This window comes from Ammospiza caudacuta, chromosome 18 (genome assembly GCF_027887145.1).
Source record: "Ammospiza caudacuta isolate bAmmCau1 chromosome 18, bAmmCau1.pri, whole genome shotgun sequence".
Lineage (NCBI taxonomy): Eukaryota > Metazoa > Chordata > Aves > Passeriformes > Passerellidae > Ammospiza > Ammospiza caudacuta.
In genome coordinates this window covers 8,149,856-8,172,099 of record NC_080610.1, presented here as the reverse complement: position 1 = coordinate 8,172,099, position 22,244 = coordinate 8,149,856, and the positions used below count along the sequence as shown (strand labels likewise).

The window sequence follows — 22,244 nt, the reverse complement described above, 5'->3', positions numbered from 1 at the left end:
AATAGAATGCAGAAGTTAAAAATGTATTTGTTTTTTCAAGTTCTAACCTAATCCCCTGCAACTTCAGCAGCAATTATTCAGAGATGATTAGCCCCAGAGGAAACTTACAAAGACTGCCCCCTGAGAAATTCAAAATTTCATCCCTTTAAGCCATGTTATATAAAAGACACATTACATATTTATATACTGGTCTATTTTGACCACTCTGTGTCAATGCATAAATAGAAAATAAAAGTATATTTTATATATATATATATATATACATATATATATATATATAGTGCCTGTCATATCAACAGTTTCCAGGGAAAATATTTATAGGAGACTTTCTTCAGACACAGGTCTTAAAACAAATAGTTCTACAAGGATACCCAAAATTCTACTTAACTACTAGGCATGGGCAATTTACACAGTTCAAATAACAGGAGAAACAGTTATGACTTAAATTCTTTATGTCTACTTGTCTGCTTGGAATCATTAAGGGAAAATAGAAAAACAAACAATCTTTTCAAAAAATGCTCTTGACTTTTTGAAGCATTCAGTGCTGCTGGCTATCAGCTGATGGGCTCCTGCTGCTTTGCACATGCCCCAGGAAATGGAGGCAGTTAATTTGTGTACAGAACACTTGCAGAAGTTCCACTCTTGTATGTGCACAGTCATCAAGTGTGCTTGTGCAGCTGAAATGCAGTTATATAGTGATAAATATGCAGCTCACTCAATTTCCAGTAATTCATATTATTAACTACTAATTATGGTGATAATCAGCTGCTTCTGTATTTCCTTATAGGAAAATTTTTTCCTATTTATAGCAGCATGCCAGGGTTAGCCAATAGCTAACCAGGGTCAGCTATTTTTAAATATGGATGCTATAAGGGAAAAAGGAAATGCATAGACCAAATTAAATTTCAAAAATTTCCATGTATGGAAACCAATTTTCCACCTCAGAAACACACAAAACTGTTTGTAGTTTTTTATTTTTTATTCCAAATCGCTGCACATGTGCAATGATCTTTCCTGCAGTTATGAATGTGAATCCAAGCTGAATTGGATAAAAGAAGGATAAAGAGAAAAAACCCCACTATCTTGCAATTGGCAGTAAGTTTTCAGACTGCAAGCAGTATAAGCACTGGCAGCATACTGCTAGAATTTAAATACCAGCCTAAAAAATTCTGAGTCTCTACAACTTCAGCATTAAGATACTAAGCTAAAAGGCCTAGCAATAACTTGGAAACAGAGTGAGAAATCAGAGTTTGAAAACACTGATTTCATAAACTGACAGGCACAACAAAAATACTATGATGTAAGTCAAGGTTAAGATGAAAAAGCACATGTATTAATTATATTATGGGATTTTTTAATCTCAAGAGCCTACTTCTACTCCACAGCCACAAGACACAAGAACAAATTTATTGATAATGTGCTTGCAGTAAGCACCTGCACATCTGAAATGACATGAGACTGTCAGTCTATCCCACCACAGCACCCAACATGTGTAGCTGACAAATATAAATTGATTTCAATACTTAAAATAGCAAATATCCTTATGGAAAATCAGCAGCCAAACAGGAAATGATAAACATTCTGTCTACAACCAGGAGTGCACACACTCCCTCCCATCCACAGTGCAAGTGACTACAAACAAAACACTGCAAGGGCCACTTGTATGGTCAGGTTCTGCCTGTCATTTTACACAACTCCAATCCTACCTGCCACAGGCAGCAGCTGATGCAGAAATTGGAACCTAGCATGGCTTTTTAAAGAACCAGTTTTAGAAAGCTCCTCTTACCTCAGCCTCTTTCTGCTGGAGGATTCTATCCTTGTCCACCACTTCTTCTTCAACAGGCCTATTGAAGAAAAGAATGCATTGACAGCATAAGAATGCATAAGACAGCATAAGAAAAGAATGCATTGACAGAAGTAAAAATCTCCAAGAACAGATTCAAGACTCATATTTCAATTAATATAACATCAAAGTCTACATTCTTCCATGTAGAAGAAGGGCAAATTAGGACATTTTAAAAATCATGCTGCCCTTCTGTAAAAGGCCATCTTTACCTCTCTGGCTATTCACTCCCCATTTCTTAAATTTTCTTTACTGCTATATGGATTTTTTTTTTTTTTTTGCAATTTACTTTAATGAAGAGATTTCCTTCACTATCCATCCATGGTACAAAAATCAATCACTAAAAAGCTGTGTAGGCTATTTCATTTCTTCTTTAACATCAAAATGCTTTGCTGGATACTTGAAGAACAAGTGAAATGTGGACAAAAGTAAATTACTATCCAAAAAGATGCAGCAAAGGCAGTTGTGGACTTTTTGCATTAAGTTGCCAAGGATAGCCTTGCCAAGAATTAAAAAAGATATAAGAAACTCCATAAAACATACAAATTATCAGAAAACATTGTTTGGTCTAAACTCTCTTTAGCTACACATGAAGGAGCAAGAGAAGCAATACCTCCCTAAGCAGACAGACTGGGGCCTATTTAAATTTGCCCACTGGCATTCATTTTCTTCAAGCAGAAATCATTACATAAAACCTATCTTGCTTGCAGGCACCTTCTTCCTGCACATTCCAATTAAAAGCATAGAGCAAAAGGGATTTAAGCTGCTTATAAGCACAGCACTTCGCTATATATTATTCCTCTTCAAGAAGAGCATTTCATACAAATTTCAGAATTCCACAGATTAAAATCTCATCAGAAATAATTGTTTACAGGTGGGATTGGTTAGGAGGAAGAGCAGATTCCCTGTCAGTGGGCAGTGAGAGCAGCAGAACCCAGGGCAGCCCACACTTACTTGCCAGTGCGTTTTAGCCTCTCGGAACGGAAATTCTCATAGTGCAAGTCTTGGGTCACCTCCTGCAGGTCCTGCATGTGAGTCCTAGAACATGCAAAAGGCTGTTGAACACTCAGCAAAGCAAAGAAAAACACTCTTTTATCTTCTGCTTCTGTTTTATCTAACTAATGTATTTACCAGAAAATTAAATCCTTACAGACCAAGCCAGCCAGAACTCTGCTTCCAAGTTCATTGATCTTTAACTCATTCCTAAGTGCCCCACCAATATCATTCAAAGACCCAAAAGATGCTGTCCTCCTCTTGGTCATTAATTATTTCAGATGAGTTGTTTATACCAGTTTTTGCAGTGTTAAGAACTTGCAAAGACAGTAATTCAGAAAGATACTTTAATTCCAAAAGTATTTTATTATTCTTTAGTGCTGTCAAATATCATTTGTAACCGGGAACTAGGTGGAGCTGCTTGGCTCGTACAGCTGCTGAGATTGCTTAACAATTTCCAATTGCCAAGACAAAAAGAAGGAAAACCCACTTGCTCCCAGTGCCCAGCAGAGGGCAATCCCTGCCCAGTGCAGACACAATTTGGAATGACACAACGGAATTCATTTCCAACAATAGAAAAACACCGTTTTTTAAAAAAATCACTTCAAACCATTTACGCAGGCAGAATATCCGTATCGGCTAAAATCATAACGGGGTGGGGTGTCATACTTAACAAAGGATTTACCCTACTGCCAAGAAAATTGCACTTTGCTTTTGGAATATTCTACACTTTGAAGAGTATTTTAAAAGCCTCTCTGCCCCACCAACTGCACTATAACAAAACTTCAGTTGGTATGTTCAGCCATCAGATAAGTTTACATAAGGCATAAAATCATCACATATATCTGGAAACATAAAATATAGAAAATACTTTCTGAATTGAGAGATCAGAGGGTACAGCAGAAAAACAAGCTGCAGGGGACTAGAATGTAACTGTATGCTGGCATCAGGGCTAGTTTTAAATTAAGGAATGAACATTGCCATAGGTTTGTGGCCATTGTGCAGTGACGTCAGCACAGGAGATGGGATCACTCCACCATTACTCACACCAGCATTGTGCGCAGCTTGAGGAAATCGTTGTGCTCTGGATTTTCAACCTCAACAACTCCCCAGGGGTACAGGCGGCCTCGGATTTTTTTCCCCTTCACTTCAATAAGTTGATTGGATCCAATAACAGCAAAGGGAATGCTAGCCTAGTTAAGACAGAAAAAACAAGTTAATGTTTTGATTTTTGGCTGGTTAGTTGTTGTATTTTGCTTTGTCTTTCTTTTAAAGAAAACACAATGATTCAAGTAACAGGCAAGAGAGGGGGAAATGAAATGCTGACAAACACTCTCTACTAAAACCCTCTCACTTTAAAAAACCAACAAATCCCATTTTAGGCAATGGAACCTCTCCTTAGGAGCACCTGTAGCTGTGTTAGGACTGATTTGTTTTAACAGAGGCCCAGAAGGAAATGACGCCTCACTTTAGGAACACTCAACTGTTGTTCAAGTACAGTTTGGGCATAATGTGTCATCTGACATAACATCATGCATGGAGAACAGCCAACAGAAACATACTTCAGATGCAGAGTGAAGTAGCTAGAAAGAGAATTTCAGACACATTCTTCAAACACCTTTGCAAGCACAAAGAGGAAATTACTTCAGTAAAACCTTGATTATCTGCTTTAACACAAGGCAAGTTGTTAATTAGTACAGCAACTACAACACCCACAATCTCTCTCCCTGCTCACATGTTAAAACGTTTGAGTCAGAAAACAGACTGCAAATACTAGTTCAAGGTGAACAGTGGTTTACACTTAAAAGAGGAAAGAAGAGAAAGTCATGACACACTACACTTGGAATTCTGATGAAACAGAGACTGGAATAAAAGGGATTATAATTCAGAGTCAACACACAAAAAAAACTGAGATTTTCAACACATTGTGAAAGGAATAAAGTACCTTTAGGCACGTTGTAGATTGAATAACTACAGCAGCAAAATGATAAACTAGGAGTGAAACTTGCCTTTAAAACTCTAGTTTGTTCTTTAAACTCCTCATCTTCATCAGAATCTGCATCAGGGAGCTGATAAATCCGAATGCCATGTTCAGAAATCTCATCCAGAACCTGAAAGTTTGCAAAAAAGAAAGAATAATACTCTTAATTAATGGAAGAGGTATTCAAATATTGAATAGAGTTTAAAATATATGAACTTGATTAACTAGTCTATCACAAATATTCACCTGACTCAGTGTTTAAATGGCAAAATAGCACAGGCTTGAAGATTTTTTAAAAGGCACCAAAGATAAATGTATTTTTGGAAAACACAGCAAGTAAATAATTTTAAAATGCCAGAAGTTTTACAAGGCAAATACAGAAGCAAAGTGAGGTTAATATGAAAAAAAGTGAAGTAACAAGAAGGAATTCAATAGTGACAGAATTCAAACCATTCACCCTGTGTCAAAGTATATTTTGTGCATTTCATACATTCAAAAATGTAGAAGACAGTGCCTAGTGCCTCTTGAATCAAAAAAGATAAAAGCTGATTATCCACTTAAACTGGAGAAAGTCATTAAAAATCCACTAAGAAAAAGATCCTGTTCTTAAACAGTTTTCTTTGTCACTAATGTCTGAGGGTAACATAAAAAATACAGTATCTGTATTCCTGGGCACATTCTTTTCCTAATGAAATCACTGCAGGGGTGAGCAGCCAGCATAACTCCAGGCCTTTGGCAGTTTCAAAAGGTGGCACAAGTCAATTCCGTTTCAAAACCAAAGAGAATGTTTCTGCTGCCACACTACTGAATATACTTAGGTCAGCTCTTGTCACTGCAGCAAATGCACTGACAAGTTACTCTCAGTAAAGGAAGTGTGGTGGTGTAAGGAGAGCATGAAGAATGCTGAGATTCCACAATGACACTCTCCAAAGTGATCCTGGATGTTTCAGCAGAATAGGGGAACTGTGCAAACTTCCTAGAGCAGTGACTGTAACCCCACAAACATCACCTGGACCAAGCAGCTGCCCTGCTCAATGAACTCTCAGCACAGACAAAGTGTGGACAAATTCAGGGAGAGTTTTGAAGTAATGGTAAAAATATTCAGAAGAGCCTCTGTAAGGACTTGTGATGCCATTAGTGCGTATACAACTGGAAATTAACTTGGTAGCATGAAAACAAGCAGACTTTAAATAGAGAGGTCTTAATGAGCCTTCTCTGAGTATTGCTGGGTTCCTCCATCCTCTGTCATGATGGCAACTGACAGCTACAGTATAAATGAAAATTGTCCAACCAGAACTTGGTTATTTAACAGGTGTTTAAAAGAAAACAATTCTCCAGACCATTGGCAAAGGAAAGTCCATGTATGAGCCACAGCTGTTCCCTGACATTGTTTTCCTGCCAGGTATATAAACATCCCCTACACTCACACACGCGCGCGCACTGAGTACCATGAGCCCCCACCTACACAGAGAGCAACATGTTATAGAGAGAAAAGAAATTTGGGAGTAAGTGTTGCCAAAAAGTAAATAAGACATTCACAAAATGCCATTTAAATAAATGGATTTTGTTGCTATTTTGCAAAATGAAAGAGACCTGAACTGACACCAAATGCCAATAAAAGATGCACAGCTGGGATGGGTGGGGCAGCACTGCAGTTTGATGCCTTTAAGTAGTTGCATAAAACAAGAAAGCACATTTAACCTGGCTGAGATCTTTTGAGATAAAATGCAAGTGGAACAATAACGGGAAAGCCAACAGCAAGGGGTGCTAGAATAATATATTACAGCTGTTAAACCTAGTGTTTTCCTGAAAGGAAAAAGAATTGCAATAAAAACAAACTGTATTTTATGCTCCTAACAATGAAACAGCATTTTGCTTCTTCAAATCTGAATTTTATTGGCCTCAGAGGATTCTGTGTTCCTAAAGATTAGCCTTCCCATGGGAAATTAAAAAAAAAGTCAAAATATTAGTTCCCCTCTCATGAAGTCATTCTTTTGAGCATGTTTCCTTAGCACCCTTGCATGGCACAGCTTGTGAAACTGTCGTGCATTTCTTCCCACTCAAAAGTTTAAAAAAATAACTTTGAATTCCAGAAAGCCCAAACAGGAATTACTCCAAGCTGGGTTTCCTTTGCAAGCACCACAAGCTAATCTTGCTGCTTAATCCATAGCGGCAAAACAAAAACATTTTACTTCAGATTGATGGCCAAATGGCAGAAACATCTAAAAAAAGTAAGACTTCAAGCTGCGTCAGCAAAGCAGGACTTTGATTCCTACTCTTGATTAGAGACTCTGTTGGCCAAGATGCTTTGAGTTAGAACAATATACAGTAGCTTTGATTTTCAAAGCTTTGGAAGCACATTATACATTTGACTTAATATAAACTCAGTTTGCAGAGTGACCTTTGCCAGCAGTATAAAAATAATGAAACTTGTTTACCTGCTCCCTAACCACTCCCTTAGACTACAGATGCCCTTCTTCTTGTTGTACTTAGCAGTGCATAAATGTGGTGTCCATATATCTAAGTCCAGACTGTTTTAAAGACCAGTTAGTTAAAAGTTAGTTAAATTCCCAGTGAATTGTATTTTTAAATAATTATTGTTCCACTTAAATGCCTCCTTCAAATCTTTCAACATCATTCTGCTCTCAAATGCTGAACCAAAAAGTAACAACTGTGAATACTGAGCCTGAAGTACACTGCTGAAAGGGTGAATTATGGGAGCTTTACAAAAAGTGGCAGCTCCACAAACAGTGTGAGAAAAAATCATTTACAAAGTCAGTACAGTAACAGAAAAGGAAAAGCAATAAAACCTGCACAATCAGCCACATTTTTGCTTTATGATTTCCCTATGAGTTCCTTCAATTTGAAAGCAGTGCACCTGTCATTACCATATAGTATTTGTGGAGGAACAAAATTAAAGTTCAAGAGCTGGGACAGAATTTCTCCCAGCAAGATCCAAAGATCCAAAGATCTTCTTGTCTCAATGAACAGACTTTTTAAAATTTCCTTCCTCCTTTCACCAGGTTCACCATAAAGCTGCTCATTTCTGTACAAGTATCTCCTTCTCTTTTCAGTGGATCTTTGCCTGCATTGCAGACAAGGTTCATACAGTCACACTGTTCTCACTTTTAACCTTCTCAAGAACTAAGGGGCACTCTGGCCGCTGCTCTCAGACATCTCCACTTCTTTCAGGATTGTCTGAACCCTTGTTACAAACAGTGTTGCTACTGGGTGCACAGCTTTGCTAAGATACATGAAGCCAAGAACAACCACATTCTTAGCAAATGTAACTGGCAAAGCACATCAGCCTTCAGTGAAGCCTTCCCACCTCCCACTTCCCCAAGATTAGGTCCTTGGCCAATATCATTCACCCCTCTTCAATTAGAAATTACTTTGTATTTGTCTTTAAATTGTATGGATTGCTCTGTTCTCATGACCAAGTGTTAGACCTACTCTTCTCTTCAGCCTCTCCCTCTCCTTCAGTGTCAGGGTGTCAGCCTTGGCAATCACAGGGACAATGTTGACCTTTCCATGAAGAGCCTTCATGAACTCCACATCTAATGGCTTCAGTCTGCCAACAAGCAGGGAAAAAAAAAAAGATTTAAAATAGGCATGGAGTTCTGTGTTGTTTACTTTATAACAGACCAAATGTATTTAAAATTATTTATTTCAAGTGTCCATATAAACAGTATTTTCATAATAAATTAAGCCATTGAACTTAATGTCTTTGCTTATCAACTTGATTGTGCAAAGTTTAAGCTATAATTAAAACTGTCTCTATATAATGAAGTGGATGTTAAAAGCATTTATGTTTCTGAGTGATAAACAATGCAGTACTGACTGCCTTGAAACAATATTAAATGCAAAAGGGGACACAGTAAAGGAGAGCACTAATCACCATGGACTGTTTTAATTGCACTAACTGACAGGTTGGGGACTCAATTAACATTACTGCTAAGTTACCAGCTCAAGTAATGAACAGACTTATGATCTGCTATGGAGGTACAACACCCTGAAGTACCAAAGCTCAAGGTTTTCCTTACCCATGCCCAAAAGGAGAGATGAAGTAGAAGCAGCAGTGGACTCTGTTGTCGATGATGTGGCGCCTGTTCAGCCCACTCTCATCATGGAGGTACCGCTCAAACTGGTTGTCAATGTAGTGGATAATTGTTTTGAAGCTGTGGTATGGGAGGGGGAAGAAAGACAGGCATCTTACATCAGCTTTAAATAATAAGGAAAGAATCAAAACACTACTGTTACAGAAAATTCAACTTCCTAGCATTTTATCCAGTAAAAATATTTTTTACTGAGGAAAAATATTTTGATAATGCAAAAGGGTGTTTTCATAACAACCACCAAGTGTCAACTTATGCCTAGAGCCAGGTACTCTGTTCACTGGATAAAAAGTTCAAGTGCCAGTTCAGAAAAAAGCACTTGGTGCTGAGACAACACAGGAACAGAAGACTGAGGATTTTTCTGCTTTTTTTTCTGGGGTTAGGGGCTGAAGATTTGTTTTTAAACTGGTTGATGAATGACATATCCTGGATATCCTCCTGATTTACAACCCTGACCCTAGAGCCAGGTTTCTATAGTTACCTCTGAAAATTCTGGTATTCTGTTAGAATTAAGTACAAATACATTTGCAAGTCATGCACTCAAGCATCACATGATTTATTAAGTTATTTTTGTTACCTTACAGAATTCTTTTCTATTGGCAAAGGAAAAAACTACTAAGTTTAAGACAATTTAAAATATTCCCTGCAAAGAAGTAAATGAGCACAAAATCTGATTACAGATTAATCAGACCCAGAGAGCAAAGACCAGAGAGAAAAGAAAACAACACATAACTAAGAAGATCATTTTAAGCTATTCCAGAGCATGCAGACACCTGCAAACACCATTCATATAAAAGGACACTTTATATCAGGTACTGCAGGGGAAGGGAAAGAAACAGCTGACGTAGATAAGGTGAGGCAGATGATTGTGTATCATGAATATGTCTTAAACTACTTGAGAACAAACTAAGCAGAAAGTTTGAGAAATAGGAACACCCATATTTCTGTTGCTGAGAAAACACAAACTTGATGAGATACACTTAAGGAGGAAACAGAACAGATAAAACAAAATTAATAATTTGGAAAATGAACACAGAATACTGGCAAACACTGCAATAGGCAGCAACATTTTACCCAGGGCTGCATGGCTGCAAAGGAGATAATAAAAGAAAGTAAAAAGAATGATGGAAGAGATCCTGGAGGGAATTTGATTCTCCAAAGCTAAGTAAGCTTTTGAATTAAGAAGGAATAAATCCACAGTAGAATATATACACACACATTTACATCATTGTAAGATTTAGCTATTCTAAGTCATATTACAGAAGACAAGAAAGCAAAAGATGGAATTCATTGGGTTTTGACCTTCGTGCTACTCATTAGGAAACAGCATCTTAAAACCTAAATGTGCTGAAACACATCAATATGGCTTTTGTTCCTGTTAATCTTCAATACCTCTCTTGGCTGGTAAAAGGTAACGAGACTGAAGACATACAAATACTAGGACAGAAACCAAACACTAACAATGGGAGAGAACTGTCACACATTTCCCTGGCAATGCCATTAGTTGACGTGCAGTTTTCTAGGTCTAATTTTCCCTGTAAATACGGTGTCAGTGTCCTGTAGCTCCTGACTTCCGGGAAACACCTGGCTCACACCACACTGTGTCATTACATGGGAGATAGCACATCCTGTATTCTAACAGCAAACAGCACAAACGCTGCATTTAAACCCACTGGGGAAAATGAACAATATTATCAAGCTGCCAAAACCTATAAAATATAGCCTTAGTCAGTTAAAAAAAAAAAAAGCAAAATAAGAAAGAAAAAAATTTAGCAGCAGCCAAAGAGCTGAGAGCAGCTATCAAAGAATGACCTGTGACACTGCAAGCAAGATGAAATAGAGTGTGATCAGCAATAGCTAACAAGTTCACTTGTAGTCTGTTTTTGTCAACCACTTTTTTGAGGCCAGATATCAAAGTAAATCTAAGCCTCAAGCAATTTTTTTCCTCTCTTGATTAGATCCCCTCTGTTCTGATGGAAGATGTTATTTTAAGGACATGCTTCTCTCATGATCCCAATGTACTTATGCATGGAAAGACTTTGAATGTGTCAAACCTCCCACCACAGAGAATTTTGCTGTTCTCCAAACACACTCCTAAAGTGATGCCATGAGCAATCCTAGCTGTGGGTCTGATTCTAGAGCACAGAACTCCAGCCTGCACTAAAGCTTCACACAGAATCTTTAAAAAATCATCATGGTTAACTGTGCTTCACCTCCAACTTACCTTTCATACTGTTTTAAGTACAGTAGCATCCAGAAAACAAGAATTACACTACTTCAGAAAGTGTGTTGTACTAAATCTATAACAAAGCATTTCCCAATTCAACACTGTTGTTTTTCCAATCCTATCCAATAGACCTCCTGGACACACTCCTACTAGCACAGAATCCTAATCAGTACTTCTTCTTTGACATAAAATACATAAAAATTTACCTCAGCTCCCATCCCCAAAAGTCAAACTCTAAAATTTAGCCCTTTCATCAATGCACAGAGACTAAAAGCCATTAGGGAACCTACTCAGGAGAAAGATATTTGAAACTCTCCCAGCAATTGCCATCTCCTAGAGACACCGTGCCACTTTATCTGTGCTCAAAAACAGCCTTAGTAAAATCTGTCACCTTGAAAAACAAGTAGTCTGCACAAATTACAGCCTTCCCAAAAAAAGAGCTTTATAAATCTTGGATCATGATCAGCACTATCTACTGGTGAACCATGATTGCAGTAAATGCTCCTGAACACAAACATAAGTTCAAGAACATGAACTTGCTCCTTCCTCTGAACTAGCAAGGAAGGAAGGTGGTTGCTCTGGGTTAATCTTCACTACAGCTCAAAACAAAGAGTCTGCCCATCCAACTCCCAAAGACATCCTGTAAAGATTAAGAGACTTTGTCAAAATGACACTTGCTGTGGCTGAAAGGCTTTTCATGTGACATAAGTGGACTAAAGAGATACAAAATAAAAAGATGCAGTTAATGGTAAGATGTAAGTACTATTTGTTCCTGTAGTGTATTTGATGTTTCAGGTTTGTCACATAAAATTACGTCTAACCTGTTCTACTCAGCTCTGAATCACCACAGAATGATTCTATTCAGAACACCTCCAAAAAGAAAGGGGAAAATCTGAACACGTAGGTCTCTAAGAAACATCTGAGCAGAATAAACAAAGGGCATTAGAACACAATCAACAGGAAGAGCTCTCTCTAACACAATGCACAGGCTGCAGAGCCTCAGCTCCAGCGGAAGGAAGCTCTAGTCAACAGAGCACAAAATAAGCAAGAGCATGATGCAGCCCAGAAAGATGCCTTTGTGTTATACCAAAAGTTCCATTTTTTTCAACTTACTAGAGTAGGAAAAGTGGGAGGAAAATAAAAATCTCACTAGAGCTTCACTTTCAGACTTTCATTTAGTGCATTACAGAACTTCACTGCCTTTACTTTTGCTGTGTTCCTACATCTACACCATAGAAAGAAGAGAAAAACCATCTGATAATAAGAACACTGCAGATACATCATTCTGTCACTGAAAGATTGCAAAACATTCTATTAGCATTATATATGTTTATTTATCTGCTATTTATCTATTCCCTGGTCTTTAAGTGAAGGATCCAAATCAGCCTGTATTAGCTTTATGCTGCATTTCTCTGCTCAGTGATCCTTGTTTGCTTTGGGATTACCACCACCACAAATAAAGTGTCAACAGAATTAACAACTAAATAAAATAAATATTGTTGGCACTTGTTAAAAGACAACCATGCGAAAATTCAAAGTTTTAATCCACTGAAACTAGAAGCATCCCAGTAAGAATTTCTAATCCTTATTTGAAAAAATTCATCAGCTTTCCACAGTTAAAGAGAATTGCCTGAATGTGATTATTTGGAAATTACATTTAAGAATTTAGTTTGTCACAAATTGCCCCATTCCTCTCAAGCTGCTTTACAGATTTCTTTCTTCATAATCATTATGCTAAAGCAATTATGTATATTTTCCAGTGTATCTACTGACAATTATTTCATTCATTAAAGATTGTTGTTGATATTTAGGCCAGAGAGAGCCAAGTGGCAATTTCATCATAAAAAACAACCAGTTCTACCCAAGTTGCTGGTAGTACACATAGAGCACAGAGAACGAAAAGAACTGTCTTAAAAACATGGAAACTGGATGGGCCAGAGACACAGAAAGTAAAAGACAAAAAGTTTCCCCCCACCAGAATTTTGTTTGATTGGAATGGCCATAGAGACAAAAAGCTGACTGCAGTGCTCACAGAAACTTTTTGAAGGAGAGGCTCTTAACTTTGAGGCAGAATTATAGACACACCCTACAAAACTTTTAAAAACATCAGAAGTGGTTAGAAAATTGAAATTGGAAGTTTAGAAAGTACCAGACACACTAGAATAGTGTTTGTGTAAGACACACACTTTATTAACAAAGCAGGATTTCCACACATACCAGTCCTGGCTGTTAATGGCATCTCCATATCCTGGTGTGTCAACTACAGTTAAACGCAGCTTCACCCCTCGCTCCTCTATCTCTACTGTGGAAGCTTCGATTTGAACTGTCCTCTCTATTTTCTCTAAAATAAAGGAACATTTGGATTGTTATTTGCCTATCAATTCCTGCAGAGACCCCCACAGGAGGAACTGCAAGCTCAAGTGTGTTGTAACCTGCATGACACAAAATATTTTATCAAAATAGACAAAGCAGTAAGCAGAATTTAACACCATGTTTTTGTAAGTAAACAATAAACTAAAACATGGGTTTACTTATGACAATGTGAAAAAATAAAATAATAATACTCAGAAGCTCAATAGATTCTTTGCCAAAAGGTTATTTACACCTCTAACCAGGATTTAAGGCACTACAGACAAAAAGCAGTGAGAAGAAATGGAGATTAGAATAAAACCACACTTAGGTATATTGATACCTAAAAGGTTTGGGAGGTGTTCTTTTTAATAGCAGCTGATAAAGAAACAAAAGCTGTCTTTGAAAGGAAATCTAAATAAGAAAATGACAACTCAACAAAACATAATTTAGAAAATTTAAATACTGCGTGACAAAGTGATGTAATGGGTAAAGAATGAAGCAATATTAACTGAAAGAACAAGAAATTTTATAGGGTGGAGTGTGCTGAAGGAACTGCAAAACCACATTTACCTGCAGCTCCAGGAATGTAACGTTCTGGATAAAGATCAGTCAGGAACAGACTGTTAATTAAAGTGGATTTTCCTAAGCCAGACTCACCTACAAACAAAATAATTCAGGTTATTAAGCATATACACTTTTAACTCCAGGATTTTTAAAGCACCTTGTCTTTCTCCAAGCCCACATTACGGAGGAAAAATAATTTGTTCATCAGGATCCACCCTAGCTTTTGATATAAAAACATCAAAGGTTCAGCTAAGCACTTTGAAAACACCGGAAAAACAAGCCTCCAGTGTTTTCATAAATGTAACATGAAAATTGTAAGTTTACTGTAACAGATGTCACAATAAAGCTGAAAGGTCATACAGCACTTGGACTATAGATCTAGAGATAGCTCAGTTACTTGAGAGAAATTACAGCTTTTTTCATTTAAACTAACAAAATTAGAGCTGTAACTCTCCTGCTGAAAATTTCTGAGAGCTTGAAGGTTTTCCTAAGCTACAAATTGAACCTGGAACACTGCTGGGAAGACAAATGAGTAAAGCAATTCCAAACTAATCGTCACGTTTTGCACCCTTACACTTAGGCACATATAGGTTCCATTAAACTGAAAATCATCAAGCAAATTACTCAAAATTCAGCTGAGAAGTTTCATAATTCTGTAACTTCAAATGATACAAATTTTGTCCTACATCTAAGTAACAAAGTTAAATGTGTAAATTTAACTACTAAATCTGAGCTGCAAAAAAGTGCTTGTTTCCTAACTCATGGAATCAAAGGAGCCATCATTTAGACCAACTGGCCATATTATTTGAGATGAAAAATTATTTGTATTTCTCATCACAAACTACATGACACAAGAACTCTACAATTATCACAAATTACCTGTTTATCTCACAAACACTGCTGAATGCTGTCACCAGGTAATTCCAAATGGTACTACAGAGCACATTTTCATTTTTCACTGACTGCTACAGAAGGGTAACTGTGGACTCCTTTTGCACATGCAAACCATTAAACTGATTTAATGTAAACATAATTCAACATCACTAGGAAGAGCTTTGTGCCTACAGGACTCTCCATCAAAGGGACTCAGAGGTGCTCATTGACAGAAAGGTAAATTACAGGTTTATCTCTGACACCAGAGTGAGTCAGTACACAACAGCAGAAAGCACAACAGCAACATCACCATTTCAACAGCAAGACACTCACTGGTTGCATTCATGCCTTCAGTGGGGAAACAAGAGAAAGATTAAACAACCACCCCTGTCATCTGACAATTAATCAGGAATGCCAAAATGTCCTGTTGGCTCCAAGTCGTCATCTTCAATCACTATAAATACTCCCTCCTACTAAACATGACAAAACAGTAACAGATGCAATTAGAAAGTGTATAGAGGTTCAAAGCTTTTTCTACTGCTAACAGTCAATTGCTAAGCAGGAAGATGTACACATCTATGTGAAAGAAATGTTGTTGTATAACAGTCAAAAATACTTAAAGAGCTCACTTACCAACCACCATGAGTGTGAATTCAAAGCCCTTCTTCACAGATTTCCTGTGAACCTGGTTGGGCAGATTAGCAAATCCCACATAGCCTGCCGAGTCGGAAAACTGACAAGAAAACAAAAGTTGAATACAAATGAGATCCCCTTCCCCCTAAAAAGCTGAAAAAGAGTTTACTTGATTCTACACAATAAAGTGCAGGGGTATATAAAGCACAAGGAGAATAGAGAATGAAACCATTTTTGCTGCAATAGCAAAGCAGACCTTAAAAAGGCTCATTTACCAAGCAGGCTGATATAAATAGAAATCAGATAAATACCTTGAGCTACACAAACAAAGCCTCTCCTTGGATAAAATAAAAATCTGCAAGCTTGCAGGATACTCTATTATTAATCTTAAGAAATAAATACAGCTCAAAATAAAAAATACTGGTCAAATTTGGTGTCTGCTGCTACTAGCTTCTATAAAAATAATCCATATGCTTACAGGTAAAAAACAAGAACATTGTACTAATGGGGGATTACTGAGATACAATCACACAGAGATGTATCTTTTGCTGCTTAAGTTGTTCACCTATCTTCACAATCTTTGACTTCTAACACAAAAGCAGGAAAAAGAAACATGCCTGAAAAACTTATCAAAGAGATTTGGGCTATGAACAGGGCAGTCTGCTGCAACATCTGTTACCCATTGACTGAAAACCTCATAGGAGCCTAAATAAGAACTGCAGCCACCTGATTTAGGGCCCTGTGGGCTATCTGGAACCAAATGTCTTCTTCACAGATGAGTTTATGATGAGAACAGGTTTTCTACAATGCCATACACTTCCAGTGGTGTGGGGGAAGACAAGGGAAATCACTTAAAAGGCAATTACTTATTTGCTACCAATCCTTTTAAACCCCATCCAGGTGGGTAAAAACATTAGGAATGAAGGTTTGTCACATGAAATTTCCTTAGGTGAAGGTACCATTTTAACTTTGTAAGCAGAGACTGAATGTCTGCTGAACACCAGAAAGTCCATCACTAGGATCTCATACAACCTCTGTTTCAACTAAGCAGTTCCTTCTAAAAAACACATCTGAAGCAATAAGGTATAATTTATTCACAATTTTAGCACTCCAGTAAAACTACAAACGTTTTCAGAAGTTCAATAGATTCTAGACAAAATATTAGCTATGCAGCCATCTCTTTACCTTTACTTTTTCACCGGACTGAGACATGTTTCTTCACTTCAAGTTTCACTCACTGGAAGAAAAAAAAGCCATAGTGCATGTTAGCTGACTTGAAGATTACATTACTTTTAATTTTGAACTGATCACATTTTATTCTAGTAAAATGACATGTCACATACTCAAGGATTACCAGAACAAACAAACCATAATCAAAATGTCTTCCTTCTGAAATAAGTCACAGGAGTACTTAATTTAAATACTTAAAAATTTCAAAACAGAAAAATTCCTTTAAAATGCAAAATATTACAATTTAGTATCATAACAAACTTTCACCCATCCTGTCTTTGTAGAAGGATGGTTCACAGATAGGCGAATGTAATGCAAATGTTGTCCAAACATTACATTTGAGAATTATTACCATATCCAAAAATTCTCATGAGAACAGGACACCTACAGGACTCCCAGGTAAGGGTCAGAACACAACATTATTTTCAGTAACATCAAAGTGCTGTTGCTGAACAGGACACTACACTTGGCTAACCCATGCCGGACTCAAAATTTCATGCCAGCGTGAAGGACTATCAAAAGAGATTTGTTCCTTAGTTTCAGACACCCAGAACAGCTGGACTTTGGCAAGCCCTTATCTCTTCACTCAAGGATGTTAGCTGTGCTATAGATTAGTTATCAGGGCAAGAGCAAAGCCCTTTCATTTAGAGCAGCCCCAGAGCAGGGACAGGAAACGCAGAAGCGGCAGGAGCACTTCACAGCTTGCTTTGTTGACAATGCAGCTCTTGGCCTGGAAAAGTAGGGAAGTGACCTATGCAGGCACCTGTGTGTTCAGACCTTCCTGTTGGGTAGCAGGAGTCATTTCAGCAGGATACAGTCCAGTTTCTGACACTGGCACTTTGACAGTCAAATCCTGGCACAGTCCAAGCTCTGGACTGAAGGAAAAGTTGAAGTTAGCATAATTGCTGCTTGGAGTTCTAAAGAAAACAGATCTTCAGCTCCCATGGTACTTCATTTGCCCTGCAGCAGGCATTTCAAATCCTGGCAGCTCTGCAGGTACCACCTACCCTGTAAGCAAGGAAAGTTGGTTTTTTTTCCTCCTCCAACTTTTCCCCCATATCCAGCTCATTTGCTTTTACTAATGAAAGCCCAATGCATTCATTGCCTGGAAAATAGGGAGGTTCTCATTCTAATCATCTGTCAGCCTCTAATTGTGTATTCCTTCAAAACATTCTGGAAAGCATCCACTAAGAATGGTTTTGAAAACCAGAACTTCTTTTCCTTTGACCAGTAGGCAAAGGCTCATTCCAGCCTCCAGCCAACCATTGTCACATATCCTTAAAGACACTCACAGTCCCACTGACAGAAGTAACTCTGTTGACATCTTGTTTCTAAGTTTGGAAACCTCTGTTGTCACCTTGTCAATAAAATTAGTAACATAGTTCCAGAGTTTAGAAAAGCTCATAGTGAATGAGTGCCAATGCAGATATACCTGACCCATTTCTCACAGTAATGCCAGAGGAGAATCACCCAGGCCCAGTGCCCATAAATAAAGGAGACAGGGGCATGATTCAGGTTTCAATATGTATGGCAAATTCCCTACTTCTGATTTAAGCTGACAGTAGAGTCCCATCCATTGCAGCATTACTCAAGTTACTTGATTAAAAAGCAGAAGAGTCAAAATTGCCATCAACTGATTATGACACGCTCAGCCTCAAAGTTAGTCTGTTATCTCATGAAGAACATTTTTTCATAAAATCATCTGTTCCACAAGTACAGCTTACAAAACCTGTTTCTTACAAGGCAAACCACATTACCTTGTGTCTTACTCTGACTGAAAGTTGCTGTAGGCAAAGCAGCAGCCCAGCTGCTCTGATCACATCATGGCTGCAGCTCACACTTCCAGGTAGTAACTTCCCAATGCCTTTTGTTAGAACAGAAGTGTGCTAGCCAAAAGTTACCTCAACAACAACAAAAAAAACCACAGAAACACCTGCTGGCTGTTCCACAACACCAAAGGTGTCAGGGTTCCTTTGGGAGCTCAGTTGCTCAGCCTTGACATTTTGTAATTCCTAATACTGCCCTCATGAGGTTTCCTCGAAAATCATTCCACCAAACCTCCCTGGAGACCATGTGCTGCCTTCCCAAAGCTCTACCATACAGTACAGATCAAAAGCTCAGAATGAACAAAATGCCACATGTTAAATCCTCTTTCAGAACCAAACAAGTACAGCACTCCCAGCACTGCTCACCAGTGAGAGCTTGGCACTGCACCAGTCCCTGCTGTGCATCAGTGAGCACAGAAACCCACAGCTCTGTCTGCACACAGCTGGCTCAAACACCAAAACAAGGTGAAGTTGAGTCTCTGGCAACACTTTGGGGAGTTCACACACCTGAAAATTGTAGCATCTAATTACTTATCAATTGTCCAGAACAAAATGCATAAAAAACTCCACAACTGAGGCAAACCAGAGCAAGAACTGTATCTGCTCCACTTTCTTTAGATTTTCAAAGTACTCTTTCAATCAGTATGAGATAAGCAAAACAGCACATTAAAAACAGTTCAAGGAGAAAGGAATAGATAAGATACATTTGCAACAAATTGCAAAAAGCAGTGAAACTTTATCTGTAAATAATGCTGGGCTCTACTTAGCAGGCCTAGCAGTAAAAAAGGGACACTGTGCTACAGCACAGGAATGTCCAAATCTGGTTTTGAACAGTGGGTAACACAACAAAGTTTCATTTTGGATTCCAACAAATTCCTATCCTGAACAATTTGATGCTGGCAATGCAAAGGAGCAAAGTGGCTCCGAGTTGAGCTGGATGTGCCATCCCACTGTCCCTGCTAAGAGCAGCATTCCGGGGAGAGGGAAAGAGAGGGGAAGGAAAATGGGTCATTTCCTTTGTTCCTGTCAGGATGCAAGAAGTAAACTGTGAGGAACAGGCAGACTGGGAGCTTCTCAATAGGAGCCAGCACAAAGAAAGCACTACAAACATGTACAAAGGCATGGCCATGTAAGGATATCAGACAACATTTTCAAATAATCACTTCTGAGTGACCTCACAGCCATCTCAACCAACAGAACAGCCCTCCTGATTTCTCAAATGAAGCTTCTTTCTTCCATCAGAGATTATATAACTCAGATACTTTTTTGGCAGTATTTAATAGCCACAGGCAGGAGTAAAGACTTAAACAGGTTTCCCAGTGCTGGAAATGGTCTCAACAGCATCAGCATTCTGAAGTCACTTTTCAGATTTAAAGCAGACAGAAACACCAAGATATGTCAGTAAAACAGCAGTATTTATGGTTTCTCACTAAAACAACTACAAAACCCAAGGAAGATATGTCAGATCTGAGTCACATCAATAATAGCAAAAATGGCATGATTGTGTGAATCACTGAGTTCTAACAAATGTATCCAGCACAGCCTGTTCTGTGTGCCATGTTTGTTCCTGGCACGTCCTCACCTCCACTGTGGGAAACCTCCTCCAGATGAACAATCCCAGATGGTTCCATTTTCCCTCATTAGAAATAGGTATTATCAATTGAAGGAATGCTCTTTTACACACTAACAATTCTGCTTTACTCTTATTCAGGAAAATGACTGCATCACTTCCACCAAACATGGAATTTACAGAAAATGCAACAACCCAGCTGTGACTTTTCCAGACAGACGACGCTATGGCTTGGAACTGATGTTCAGAGCTCATAAGTTCTGCAGACTTCCTTCTGGTATTGTGTTTAAACCAAGGAAACTGTACAGGGATTACTAGTGGGAATGCATCAAAATCTGGAACATGCCTGTGACTCAACAGCATGCACAGCACATATGCACAGCAAAAGGAGCAAGGACTAAACAGGAGTTCAACCACCTGCATAAGCACTATTCTTAAAAGGTGAAGAAAAAGCAACACATGAACCTAAAGCTCTAATCTTAAATATTTTATTTAAAGCTCCATTTCAACGCTAACACATTACTCTAAACAACCTCCTTTCACACTGTTTTATCAATGAAAAAAGCTGCTTGAAATGCACAAAGGAGGCAGTGATACCGTTCTTGTGAATGATCAGTTTTAGGGATGATGTTGTTTCTATGCAAGCAGCGTTTGACAGTATTTTTGCCGAGTTACTGAGTCAAAAAGCACTGTTAAACTGTGAGAAATAGGGCCTTTTTAAATTAAAAAGATAAACATATTAGCCACGATCACTCATCAGGAAATAGGCAGCTCTGCCTCACACCCACAGAGCTGAAGTATAATTGTGTACATACTGCCAACGCACAGCAAACTGACAAATTTGTATTTAAATCATTTCCAAGTCATGCTTAAGCCTCACGATACCATGAAGTCTCTGACCTGCAGGTGAACAATAATTAAAGACAAACAGAATTACAGCACGGGTTGGGTTTGTTGCCAAAGCAGGCACGGGTCGCTCTGCGCATCCCCCGGCTCCGGGCAGCCCTCGGTGGGCGCCGCAAGTTTAAAAGCATCCGAGGAATGCCTGAGTGGAGACAGCACTTCCTGCCCCATCCTCTCCTCGCATCTCGGCTCCCCCAGCCCCGCGGCCCTGTCCGCACCTCACATTAATCCCTCCTTGCTTTAAAAACAAATCAAGGTGTGCGCGGAACGGCCCCACCGCGGCGTCCCGGGGCTCCTGCCCCGGATACACTTCTCCCTTCCCACACACCGGCTGCACAACCCCCGCAAACGGCGGCGGGAGGCAGGGTCAGGGCCGTGCCTGCGCGGGGAGCCCCTGCAGCGCTGAGGGGGCGGAGGCGCCGCCGCCGGGGCCGGGGCCCCTTCCCGCCGCTCACCTGAGGCCGCGGCCGCTCCCGCCGCCAGGCCGCGATCCGCCGCTCCGCCCCGCAGCCCTCCCGCATCCCAGCAGCCACCGCGGCGGAGCGCCCGCCTACCCCGCGCCACTCTATGGTGCACGCCCGGCCGGAGCCGGCAGCGAGAGGCGGCTCCGGGAGCAGCGAGAGGAGGGACAGAGCGGCCCCCGCCCGCCCCGCCGGGCGCGGCCATGGCAGCCCGCGGGCCGGGGCCGCCGCCGAGCCGTGTTCCGAAGTGAACATCTACAAGGAATGGTTTGGTTTCTGTTTTCCACCCAAACATCGTTGAGTTTTGGCATTGCTCCACTTACAGCGGGTTTAGCGATGCTCCTCAATGGTAAACATGGCTGGTGTGAAAACCGGGGGAAATCGAGCTTAAACTTTGTGCTATTTGACTGTAATGCAGCATGTAACACCAGCCTGGTTGGTTTGCAGGTGCTCATTCACACATGAAGCAAATTCCTCTCTCGAACATTCTACAAAAAAATCCTGATATTTGCTTTACTTACACTGTTCTCTCCCTCACGGCTTTCCCTCTGGTCCTGTGAGAGCCCCGGTCGCTGTCACCGCTGAAGGGCCCAGTGGGCTCCTCCTGCAAGTTCTCGGAGCTGCCAGGGACTCCAGCAGGCAAACCCGGAGTGCAAATGACGCCTACAGTTAA

The 22,244-nt window shown here is 39.5% G+C and overlaps 1 protein-coding gene across 2 annotated transcripts in view; it reads right to left on the bottom strand.

The window, feature by feature from the left end:
* Positions 1–21,640, bottom strand: part of LOC131565535 (septin-2) — a 36,165-nt gene extending 14,525 nt beyond the window's left edge. For both annotated transcript variants that reach the window (XM_058816471.1, XM_058816470.1), the window contains exons 1-11: positions 21,566–21,640; positions 16,767–16,818; positions 15,582–15,681; positions 14,082–14,168; positions 13,377–13,500; positions 8,861–8,995; positions 8,271–8,388; positions 4,846–4,947; positions 3,884–4,029; positions 2,798–2,881; positions 1,787–1,844 (exon numbers count right to left, since the gene is read on the bottom strand). In XM_058816471.1, coding sequence (XP_058672454.1) covers positions 1,787–1,844; positions 2,798–2,881; positions 3,884–4,029; positions 4,846–4,947; positions 8,271–8,388; positions 8,861–8,995; positions 13,377–13,500; positions 14,082–14,168; positions 15,582–15,681; positions 16,767–16,793 — 981 coding nt within the window. In that variant the 5' untranslated portion in view covers positions 16,794–16,818; positions 21,566–21,640. The remainder of the gene's footprint in view (positions 1–1,786; positions 1,845–2,797; positions 2,882–3,883; positions 4,030–4,845; positions 4,948–8,270; positions 8,389–8,860; positions 8,996–13,376; positions 13,501–14,081; positions 14,169–15,581; positions 15,682–16,766; positions 16,819–21,565) is intronic.
* Between the last annotated feature and the right edge of the window lie 604 nt (positions 21,641–22,244).